Genomic DNA, 11996 nt, shown 5'->3' with positions numbered 1-11996 from the left:
AGAGAATGTTGGGGTGAAGAGAGTGGTGAGAGTAAGTGAGCTTGGGAAGGAGACTGGTGTGATAGGAAGTACTAGGAGAGACTAAGTACAGAATGGAAAAAGGTGAGAACAAAGGACGTCAGGGGAGTGGGGGAGGAATGGGATGTATTTAGGGAAGCAGTGATGGATTGCGCAAAAGATGCTTGTGGCATGAGAAGCGTGGGAGGTGGGTTGATTAGAAAGGGTAGTGAGTGGTGGGATGAAGAAGTAAGATTATTAGTGAAAGAGAAGAGAGAGGCATTTGGACGAAAAAATGCAAATGAGTGGGAGATGTATAAAAGAAAGAGACAGGAGGTCAAGAGAAAGGTGCAAGAGGTGAAAAAGAGGGCAAATGCGAGTTGAGGTGAGAGAGTATCATTAAATTTTAGGGAGAATAAAAAGATGTTTTCGAAGGAGGTAAATAAAGTGCATAAAACAAGGGAGCAAATGGGAACTTCAGTGAAGGGGGCTAATGGGGAGGTGATAACAAGTAGTGGTGATGTGAGAAGGAGATGGAGTGAGTATTTTGAAGTTTTGTTGAATGTGTTTGATGATAGAGTGGCAGATATAGGGTGTTTTGTTCGAGGTGGTGTGCAAAGTGAGAGGGTTAGGGAAAATAATTTGGTAAACAGAGAAGAGGTAGTAAAAGCTTTGCGGAAGATGAAAGCCGGCAAGGCAGCATGTTTGGATGGTATTGCAGTGGAATTTATTAAAAAAGGTGGTGACTGTATTGTAGACTGGTTGGTAAGGTTATTTAATGTATGTATGACTCATGGTGAGGTGCCTGAGGATTGGCGTAATGCTTGCATAGTGCCCTTGTACAAAGGCAAAGGGGATAAGAGTGAGTGCTGAAATTACAGAGGTATAAGTTTGTTGAGTATTCCTGGTAAATTATATGGGAGGGTATTGATTGAGAGGGTGAAGGCATGTACAGAGCATAGATTGGGGGAGAGCAGTGTGGTTTTAGAAGTGGTAGAGGATGTGTGGATCAGTTGTTTGCTTTGAAGAATGTATGTGAGAAATACTTAGAAAAGCAAATGTATTTGTATGTAGCATTTATGGATCTGGAGAAGGCATATGATAGAGTTGATAGAGATGTTGTGTGGAAGGTATTAAAAATATATGGTGTGGGAGGCAAGTTGTTAGAAGCAGTGAGAAGTTTTTTTCGATGATGTAAGGCATGTGTATGTGTAGGAAGAGAGGAAAATGATTGGTTCTCAGTGAATGTAGGTTTGCGGCAGGGTTGTGTGATGTCTCCATGGTTGTTTAATTTGTTTATGGATGGTGATGTTAGGGAGGTGAATGCAAGAGGTTTGGAAAGAGGGGCAAGTATGCAGTCTGTTGTGGATGAGAGAGCTTGGGAAATGAGTCAGTTGTTGTTCGCTGATGATACAGTGCTGGTGGCTGATTCATGTGAGAAACTGCAGAAGCTGGTGACTGAGCTTGGTAAAGTGTGTGAAAGAAGAAAGTTAAGAGTAAACGTGAATAAGAGCAAGGTTATTAGGTACAGTAGGGTTGAGGGTGAAGTCATTTGGGAGGTAAGTTTGAATGGATAAAAACTGGAGGAAGTAAAGTGTTTTAGATACTGGGAGTGAATCTGGCAGCAGATGGACTCATGGAAGCGAAAGTGAATCATAGGGTGGGGGAGGGGGCGAAAATTCTGGGATCCTTAAAGAATGTTTGGAAGTCGAGAGCATTATCTCGGAAAGCAAAAATGGGTATGTTTGAAGGAATAGTGGTTCCAACAATGTTGTATGGTTGCGAGGCATGGGCTATGGATAGAGTTGTGCGGAGGAGGGTGGATGTGCTGGAAATGAGATGTTTGAGGACAATGTGTGGTGTGAGGTGGTTTGATCAAGTAAGTAATTTAAGGGTAAGAGAGATGTGTGGAAATAGAGAGAGCAGAAGAGGATGTTTTGAAATGGTTTTGTCACATGGAGAGAATGAGTGAGGAAAGATTGACCAAGAGGATATATGTGTCGGAGGTGGAGGGAACAACGAGAAGTGGGAGACCAAATTGCAGGTGGAAAGATGGAGTGAAAAAGATTTTGAGTGATCGGGGCTTGAACATGCAGGAGGGTGAAAGGAGGGCAAGGAATAGAGTGAATTGGAACGATGTGGTATACCGGGGTCGACGTGCTGTCAATGGATTGAACCAGGGCATGTGAAGTGTCTGGGGTAAAGTATGGAAAGTTCTGTGGGAACTGGATGTGGAAAGGGAGCTGTGGTTTCGGTGCATTATTACCTGACAGCTAGAGACTGAGTGTGAACGAATGTGGCCTTTTTTTGTCTTTTCCTAGCGCTACCTGGCACACATGAGGGGGGAGAGGGTTGCTATTCCATGTGTGGCGAGGTGGCGATGGGAATGAATAAAGACAGACAGTATGAATTATGTACATGTGTATATATGTATGTCTGTGTGTGTATATATATGTATACAGTGAGATGTATAGGTATGTATATTTGCCTGTGTGGATGTGTATGTATATACATGTGTATGTGGGTGGGTTGGGCCATTCTTTTGTCTGTTTCCTTGCGCTACCTTGCTAACACGGGAGACAGCAACAAAGCAAAATAGATAAATGAATGAATGAATAAATAATATATGTTTGTTTATGGGTGTATATGTTTAAGTATAATGAATATATATAGATATTTTAAGTATTAGTCTCTGAGTTTCCTTCTCTATGAGAATCCAAATTCCCTGAGTTTATTTCTTTATAATTGAATTCTTCCGTTATGAGTACTTGACCATTTCTGAGAAGCATGCGCTTTACTGCATCATGCATTATCCTGATGGCTCCTTCATTGTTGTCATTGTAATTTTTGTTTTTGTTCATTAAAATTCTGTGGAGGATAATGCATTATCAGTACCATTATGCATTTCCTTCATGCATAAAATGGCATGCATAACACTTTTATGTAAGGGGGGGAGGCAGATTGTTGCCAAAACAACTTAGACCAGTTATCTTAACATCACGCATTTTTAAAGTATTTGAGAATGTGATGAAGTATTGCATATTAGAACTTATTTACATTTAACTCATAAATAAAGGTGGGCAGGTTTTGTTCTTGGTTAGAGCTCCTAAACACATCTACTAGCTCTTTATAATGACATGAATGAAACTCTAATGAGAGAAGGAAGAATGAATACTGTTTTTCTAGATTCTGTAAAATGATTTGGCATATTAAGTTATGGATTACTACCAAAGAAAGAGCAGAATAAATTGTGAAAGGGAAATTGGAAAATTGGATGTAGGGATTTCTAGCCTACAGAATCTATCTATTTATCTTTATCTGTCTGTCTATGTATCTTATGTCACTGATTTCTGTTCCTAACTGGAATTTACTCGGGGATGGCCATGGCAATAGACTCCATAACCAGTAAACTTCCGTGCCACTACCCATCCTTTAGTGCCTCTCCTTAACAGGCCACTGGCAGAGGGCAACTCTAGTGCAGTGTTTACCGAGGCTCCTATCCAATGTTCTCTCTATTATTTCTACCTAATGCTCTTGCCTAAATGTCCCACCAACTACTACTCTACTCCTATTTATTGATCCTACCATTTTGCCAAAATGCTCACAGCAGGAAAATCTAGAGTTGTGCAAGTTAAGGCTATCAAGTGTTATGAATGATGAGGAAAGATTGTATGTTTGTGGACTGAATGCCAGTAGTCCATGTGTGGGTTAGGCAGAGGTAAAAGATAGCTACCTTTGTCAGAGGAGTGCAACTCAACCTTTAAAGTACTGGCTTACTACACAGTTTAAGGTAATTGCAAATGGAACTGTGTTGATGTGCTTTCACTGTCATGCAAGGAATACTGTTAGTTCAGTACATTATAGTGGAAGCTATTATGTTGGAAGGTGTAGTAGTTCCAACAACGTTATATGGGTGTAAGGCATGCATGGAAGAGTGTCTGTGTGTTGGAAATGAAATTTTTGAGGACGATATGTTGTGTGAAGTGGTTTGATTGAGTAAGAAATGAATGGGAAAGAGAGAAGTGTGGTAATAAAAAGGATGTGGTTAAGAGAGCTGAAGAGAATCTGCTGAAATGGTTTGGACATATAGAGAGAATGAGTGAGGAGAGGTTGAAAAAGATGTGGAAAGAACAAGAAAGGGGAGACCTAATTGGAGATTGAAGAATGGATAGGTGGCTGAACGTGCAAGAGGGTGAAAGGATTGCATGGGATAGAGTGAGCCGAAATGATATAGAGCCCTGGGGTTGACATGCTGTAAATGGACTGAACCAAGGCATGTGAATTGACCGAGGGAACCATGGAAAGGTCTGTAGAGTCTGGTTGTGGACAGGGAGCTGTGGTTTCATGCATTATGCATGACTGCTAAAGAATGGTTGTGAGTGAATGCTCACCTGGTCCTCAGGCACAGCCTTCTTCCACGCTAAATTACATATCAAATGCGTCCATTGTATCACACTCTCTCTTCCATATTTCAAAACACTTCAACTTTAATTCCATCACCTTCATATGCCTTCCTACTTTCATCCTCATTACTACTCTTTATACTTCTTTTCTTGCCATTGGCCCCTGCTTTTGTATCCATTTCCTTCCATCGTCCATATGCATGCATGTAACAACTGCAGCCACACCTTCCATGGTCATTTTTTCAAAATACACTTTCCATCTTCCTATTTCCCCCTTTTGATTCAGTAACTCCCCTTCCTTGCTTTTCACATTTACATTTCCACTCTTACATCCACCTCTATCTTTTTTCTCTTTCCATTTCAGTTTGTCATTTTCCTTAAACCTTTCTCTTAACTTTCTTCCAAAATCTTCAAATACTTTCTTTGCTTTTCTCTTACACATTTTGCATTCTTCTCTCCTTTGCTGAACTTCCACTGTTATATTCCTTTTGAGCAGTCTACTGTAAGCCTTTTCTTCTGTTCCATAGTACAGGCACACCACCAATTTTCTGGAACTCTTGGTTTCAAAGCCTTGCCAAATTAACCATTTTACTGGACCAACTGTGGTCACATAATAATGATTCATCAACACACCTCTAACTCACTAATTATACATCTCTCGTGTGTCTAAAGTATACCATGGACTGCTAGAAATTTAAGTTAAACATAGATGTAAATTAGATAAATGAAATACATTATACACCTGCTCAGGACTGAGGCTCTCATCAGCTACAAGTTTCGCAAATTTGTCCACATACTCGGCAGCTCCTTTATGGTTTGCAGACCGCTTTTCTTGGCACACTTCATTCATGGAAATTCCATGATGCTTCTTGAATCTTTGAAGCCATCCTTCACTATAGTTATGCTCATGTTGTAATTTGATTTCTTTATGGAACAACTTACCCTTGTTCATTATCATGCTACCTGACATGTCCACTCCATCACTCCGATGCTGTTGAAACCATTCCATCATCACTCGATCATGCTCAGTACTCCTACCATCTTTCATAGTTTTTCTAATTGTTATTTGCTTCTTGGAATCGCTGTCTGCATAGAATTTCAGTATTTTGTCCCTTTGCTTCTTTATATCACAAACAGTTGATGAACCAATGTTGTAGATGTCACGCTGCTTATGCACCGAAACACCACAGTCCATTTTTTTCAACAGTTCTACTTTATCTTGGATTGATATGGACTGGTGTTTACGTTTGACACGATGACTGACACCCTCATATGTCTTAGAGGCCATAGCTAGGATTGAATTTAAGCAAAATAAGAATCTCAGAATTGTGTATCACCACCAAGAAGTGCAGTGTAAAGGATGTAAATTACCGCACCCTACACACATCGCCATCTGTGGCTGCCCAGTAATTTAGTCTGGTGGCCGCGGTAATTTCAAGTTCCCTCACGTAATTTTGTCCGGACTGAAGGAGGTACCGAACCATCAGTTGCAGGAAATTCGGGGGTGCACTTGTATTTTGAATCTCATCTGTCCACCACGCTTTTCCTTTTTTTTTACTCTTTTATATCACAAACTGTAATCTCTCAACTGATTCTACAACTTTTAACAGTATTTCTCTAAACATTTTAAACACTCCTTTCATGCATAATTGCATCCCTGCATTTACTGCACTTTCATCTAAACTTTCTCTGTCTCGTTTCATACTTCTTTATTTTTTCAGATTCATCTTCCTTGCCAATGCTTTCACCTCTCAACTTTTCCATATGCCATACCTCCCCTTCTCCCTGATCCTCACCTCCTCTTGAACTGCAAAATGGCAAGAAGCTCCAAAGAATCCTCTCACAACTCTAGCGTGCAGCACAACCTTTCTGAACCTTTCATCTACTGGCACATAATTAGTCAAACTCTTGTTTTGTCTTCCGTTATTTCTCATCCACGTATATCTATGACTCATCGTGTGTTGAGAAAAGCTCTTTGCATGGAATAAACTCCTCTCAGCACTGGCATCCACATGAAAACTTTCTTTTTCACTGACTGAAGGCACTTTCTTTTAACCAACTATCTCACCAATTTCATCCCATCACCTGTTTGCATTCATAACACTCATTTACAACCTCTCTCTCCTTTTCTAAATCCATTCCTACAGTTGTTCAAATTTCTCTAGAAAATCTTCATTTCATCCTTATCTTGCACAGTCTTCATACTCTTAGGCACATATATACACATACCCATGCATTCTTGACAATCTAGTCTTTCCTGTCATCCACTCTATTCATGATCCATTCCATCCATGCTGTGCATCACCCTCTAATGTTCTTGTTAATAACACAATTGTACATCTTTCTTCCCTGATAATTTTCATTAATAGTTCTAAACAGCTATAATTTTGTAAATGCCAACTGCTAAGAAATTTTAATGAATTGACATGTACAGTAGAGTAGAGTAGAGTATACAAGAACAAATTACTGCAGATGGAGAAGGCATATGATAGAGTTGATACAGATGTTTTGTGGAAGGTATTAAGAATATATGGTGTGGGAGGAAAGTTCTTAGAAGCTAGAGTTGATACAGATGTTTTGTGGAAGGTATTAAGAATATATGGTGTGGGAGGCAAGTTCTTAGAAGCTGTGAAAAGTTTTTATCGAGGACGAGAGGCATGTGTACGAGTAGGAAGAGAGGAAAGTGATTGGTTCTCAGTGATTGTTGGTTTGCGGCAGGGGTGCGTGATGTCTCCATGGTTGTTTAATTTGTTTATGGATGGGATTGTTAGGGAGGTGAATGGAAGAGTTTTGGAAAGAGGGACAAGTATGCAGTCTGTTGTGGATTAGAGAGCTTGGGAAGTAAGTCAGTTGTTGTTCGCTGATGATACAGTGCTGGTGGCTGATTCATGTGAGAAACTGCAGAAGCTGGTGATTGAGTTTAGTAAAGTGTGTGAAAGAAGAAAGCTGAGGGTAAATGTGAATAAGAGTAAGGTTATTAGGTACAGTAGGGTTAAGGGACAAGTCAATTGGGAGGTAAGTTTGAATGGAGAAAAACTGGAGGAAATGAAGTCATCTAGATGTCTGGGAGTAGATTTGGCAGCAGATGGAACCATGGAAGGGGAAGTGAATCATGGGTGCGGGAGGAGGTGAAAGTTCTGGGAGCGTTGTAAAATGTGTGGAAGTCGAGAACATTATCTTGGAAAGCAAAAATGGGTATGTTTGAAGGAATAGTGGTTCCAACAATGTTATATGGTTGCGAGGCATGGGCTATAGATAGAGTTGTGTGGAGGAGGGTGGATGTGCTGGAAATGAGATGTTTGAGGACAGTATGTGGTGTGAGGAGGTTTGATCGAGTAAGTAATGAAAGGGTAAGAGAGATGTGTGGTAATAGAAATAGTGTGGTTGAGAGAGCATAAGAGGGTGTGTTGAAATGGTTTGGTCACATGGAGAGGATGAGTGAGGAAAGATTGACCAAGAGGATATATGTGTCGGAGGTGGAGGGAATGAGGAGAAGTGGGAGATTGAAGGTGGAAAGATGGAGTGAAAAAGATTTTGAGTGATCGGGGCCTGAACATGCAGGAGGGTGAAAGGCGTGCAAGGAATAGAGTGAATTGGATCGATGTGTTATACTGGGTTGACGTGGTGTCAGTGGATTGAATCAGGGCATGTGAAGCGTCTAGGGTAAACCATGGAAAGTTTTGTGGGGCGTGGATGTGGAAAGGGAGCTGTGGTTTTAGTGCATTATACATGACAGCTTGAGACTGAGTGTGAACGAATGTGGCCTTTGTTGTCTTTTCCTAGCACTACCTTGCGCACATGGGGAGTTGTCATTTCATGTGTGGCAGGGTGGCGACAGGAATGAATAAGGGCAGACAGTATGAATTATGTATGTGTGTATATATGTATATGTCTGTGTGTGTATATATATGTATACATTGATATGTATAGGTTTGTATATGTGCATGTGTGGACGTGTATGTATATACATGTGTATGTGGGTGGGTTGGGCCATTCTTTCGTCTGTTTCCTTGCGCTACCCCACTAACGCGGGAGACAGTGACAAAGTATAATAGATATAAATATACATATATATTTCACACTGTTATGAGTTTATAAACACTACGCAAGACTGAGTTTATAGAAATCAGGTTCATTACACTTTTGCAATATTTATGATAATCGAGTACAGTACAATTTTGATGTTTCAAGGTTTTGTATTTGGGAGTGGAGGAATGTTTTCCTGTACCCTTTTCAGTTTTTTCCTCTGATTTTCATATTGTGTAAAAAAGTAAAGAAAAGGCTTCTCATGAAAAAGTCACCAAAAAATTTGAAGATGCTGCCCCACTGCTCATAGGCATAGATAGAAAAAAAAACATGTTTGAGATTATATGATTCATTATGCAGGTCGAATCTGTCCTAAGGTAGTCAGAAATTTTCATTAGCCATTGCCTTCAGAAGGAAGTGGGGTTAATTTTTTTGGAAGAATAAGATTTCTTGGAATAAAACTATTTCAGTTGGAACTACATTCTCTCTTATAGATGAAAAGGTGATGATATAGTTCTAGTATATCATGCAGGTAACTGACTGCTACCAAAGACTGGAATTCTTGGGAGATGCAGTGTTGGACTTTCTAGTGACAGGGCATGTGTTCTTTCATCATGCCACATATACCCCAGGACAGATTTCAGACCTAAGGTGAGGACTCACAGTAAGATTTATTCCTTGGTATTTATTCTACAGATGATGATGTAAGTTTAAGTATGTAGTTATTGTTTAAAGATAAGGATGTACATATATTACTGACACAGGGAAGACAAAACTCGTGAGAGCATGATTGATTCTTTCTGGTAGGAAGGAAAGACTCAAACAAAAATTATCATATTTTATTATTATACTTAACCACTGTCACCCGCGTTAGCGAGGTAGTGCAAGGAAACAGATGAGAAATGGTCCAACCCACCCACATACACATATATATACAGAAATGCCCACACACGCACATATATATACATATACATTTCAGTGTATACATACATATGCATATATACACATGTACATATCCTTACTTGCTGCTTCATCCATTCCCGTTGCCACCCCACCACACATGAAATAGCATTCCCCCCATCCAGTGAGGCAGCACAAGGAACAGACAAAAAAGGCCATATTCATTTACACTAAGTCCCTAGCTTTCATGTGTAATGCACCGAAACCACAGCTCCCTTTCCACATCCAGGCCCCACAGACCTTTCCATGGTTTACCCCAGATGCTTCACATACCCTGGTTCAATCCATTGACAGCATGTCGACCCTGGTATACCACATTTTTCCAATTCACTCTATTCCTTGCACGCCTTTCACCTTTCTGTAAGTTCAGGCCCTGATTGCTCAAAATCTTTTTCACCCCATTCTTCCACCTCCAATTTGGTGTCTCACCTCTCCTTCTTCCCCCCACCTCTGTCAATCTTTCCTCACTCATTCTCTCCATGTGTCCAAACCATTTCAACATACTCTCTTCTGCTCTCTCAACCACACTCTTCTTATTTCCACACATATCTCTCACCCTTTCATTACTTACTTGATCAAACCACCTCACACCGCTATTGTTCTCAAACATCTCATTTCCAACACATCCACCCTCCTCCTCACAACCATTTCTGTAGCCCATGCCTCACAACCATGTAACATTGTTGGAACCACTCTTCCCTCAAACATACCCATTTTTGCTCTCCGAGATAACGTTCTCGCCTTCCACACACTTTTCAATGCTCCCAGAACCTTCGCCCCCTCCCCCATCCTGTGACTCACTTCTGCTTCCATGGTTCCATCCACTGCCAAATCCACTCCCAGATATCTAGAACACTTCACTTCCTCTAGTTTTTCTCCATTCAAACTTACCTCCCAATTGACTTGTCCCTCAACCCTGCTGAACCTAATAACCTTGCTCTTATTCACATTTTCTCTCAGCTTTCTTCTTTCACACACTTTACCAAACTCAGTCACCAACTTCTGCAGTTTCTCGCCTGAATCAGCCACCAGCGCTGTATCATCAGTGAACATTAACTGACTCACTTCCCAAGCTCTCTCATCCACAACAGACTGCATACTTGCCCCTCTTTCCAAAACTCGTGCATTTACCTCTTTAACAACCCCATCCATAAACAGATTAAATAAACCATAAACCAACATTCAAGAGAACCAATCACTTTCCTCTCTTCCTACTCGTACACATACCTTACATCCTTGATAAAACCTTTTCACTGCTTCCAGCAACTTACCTACCACACCATATATTCTTAATACCTTCCACTAAGCATCTCTATTAACTCTATCATATGCCTTCTCCAGATCCATAATGCTACATACAAATCCGTCTTTTTTTCTAAGTATTTCTCACATACATTCTTCAAAGCAAACACTTGATCCACACATCCTCTACCACTTCTGAAACCACACTGCTCTTCCCCAATCTGATGCTCTGTACATGCCCTCACCCTCTCAATCAATACCCTCCCTTATAATTTCCCAGGAATACTCAGTAAACTTATACCACTGTAATTTGAACACTCACCTTTATCCCCCTTTGCCTTTGTACAATGGCACTATGCAAGCATTCCACCAATCCTCAGGCACTTCACCGTGAACCATACATGCATTGAATATCCTCACCAACCAGTCAGTAACGCAGTCTCCCCCTTTTTTAATAAATTCCACAGCATTACCATTGAAACCCACTGCCTTGCTGGTTTTCATCTTTCACGAAGCTTTCACTACCTCTTCTCTGTTTAACAAATCATTCTCTCTTACCCTTTCTCTTCATGCACCAAATTGACCAAAACACCCTATATCTGCCACTCAGTCATCAAACACATTCATCACACCTTGATTTTGTATGCATGTATATGTATATTTTTGTTTATGTGAGTGGATGTTTCTTTTTAATTTGTTTCCTGGTGCTACCTTGCTAATGCCAGAATTGGTGATCAAGTATGAGAACTTATTGATTTGTGATGGTGTTTTTGGTCCTATATGGTCTTATTAAGCATTCATTCTTTGTAAATGAATGCTGTATAACATGATATATACCAAGTGATAATCTTTTTACCAGCATCATCACAGAGAAGCATTAGGATATATAATATAAAGGATACAAGATCATATTTTTTTTTTTTTCATACTATTCGCCATTTCCCGCGATAGCAAGGTAGCGTTAAGAACAGAGGACTGGGCCTTTGAGGGAATATCCTCACCTGGCCCCCTTCTCTGTTCCTTCTTTTGGAAAATTAAAAAAAAACGAGAGGGGGAGGATTTCCAGCCCCCCGCTCATATTTATGTACTGAATATTGAATTTCTTTGCATCTCACTTCATTCCTCACGCCCTTTGTATACCACGTTCTAATTTACTCTGTTCTATGTCTGCCTTTTACCCTTGTGTGCATTCTTGTCCAGATCACTCAAAATCTTGTTCACTCAACCTTTTTAACTCTAGTTTGGTCACCTGTTCTCTTTCTTCCCTCCACTGCTGATGTATATATCCTCTTTGTCAACCTTTCCTCACTTATTCTCACCATATGTCCAAACCACTTCAGCACACCTTCATTAGCTCTATCATCCCCA

At 40.3% G+C, this 11996-nt stretch overlaps 1 protein-coding gene across 1 annotated transcript in view; it reads left to right on the top strand.

Moving 5' to 3' along the window:
* Positions 1-11996, top strand: part of Dcr-2 (Endoribonuclease Dcr-2) — a 173398-nt gene that overhangs the window by 109097 nt on the left and 52305 nt on the right. Inside the window, 1 exon segment of the mRNA XM_071673744.1 lies at positions 8959-9077. Within this exon segment, the coding sequence (XP_071529845.1) occupies positions 8959-9077 (119 nt within the window).

Source organism: Panulirus ornatus, chromosome 19 (assembly GCF_036320965.1).
Source record: "Panulirus ornatus isolate Po-2019 chromosome 19, ASM3632096v1, whole genome shotgun sequence".
NCBI classification, from domain to species: domain Eukaryota; kingdom Metazoa; phylum Arthropoda; class Malacostraca; order Decapoda; family Palinuridae; genus Panulirus; species Panulirus ornatus.
Note: the sequence above shows the minus strand (reverse complement) of the source record. Positions and strands in the feature narration are given on the sequence as shown.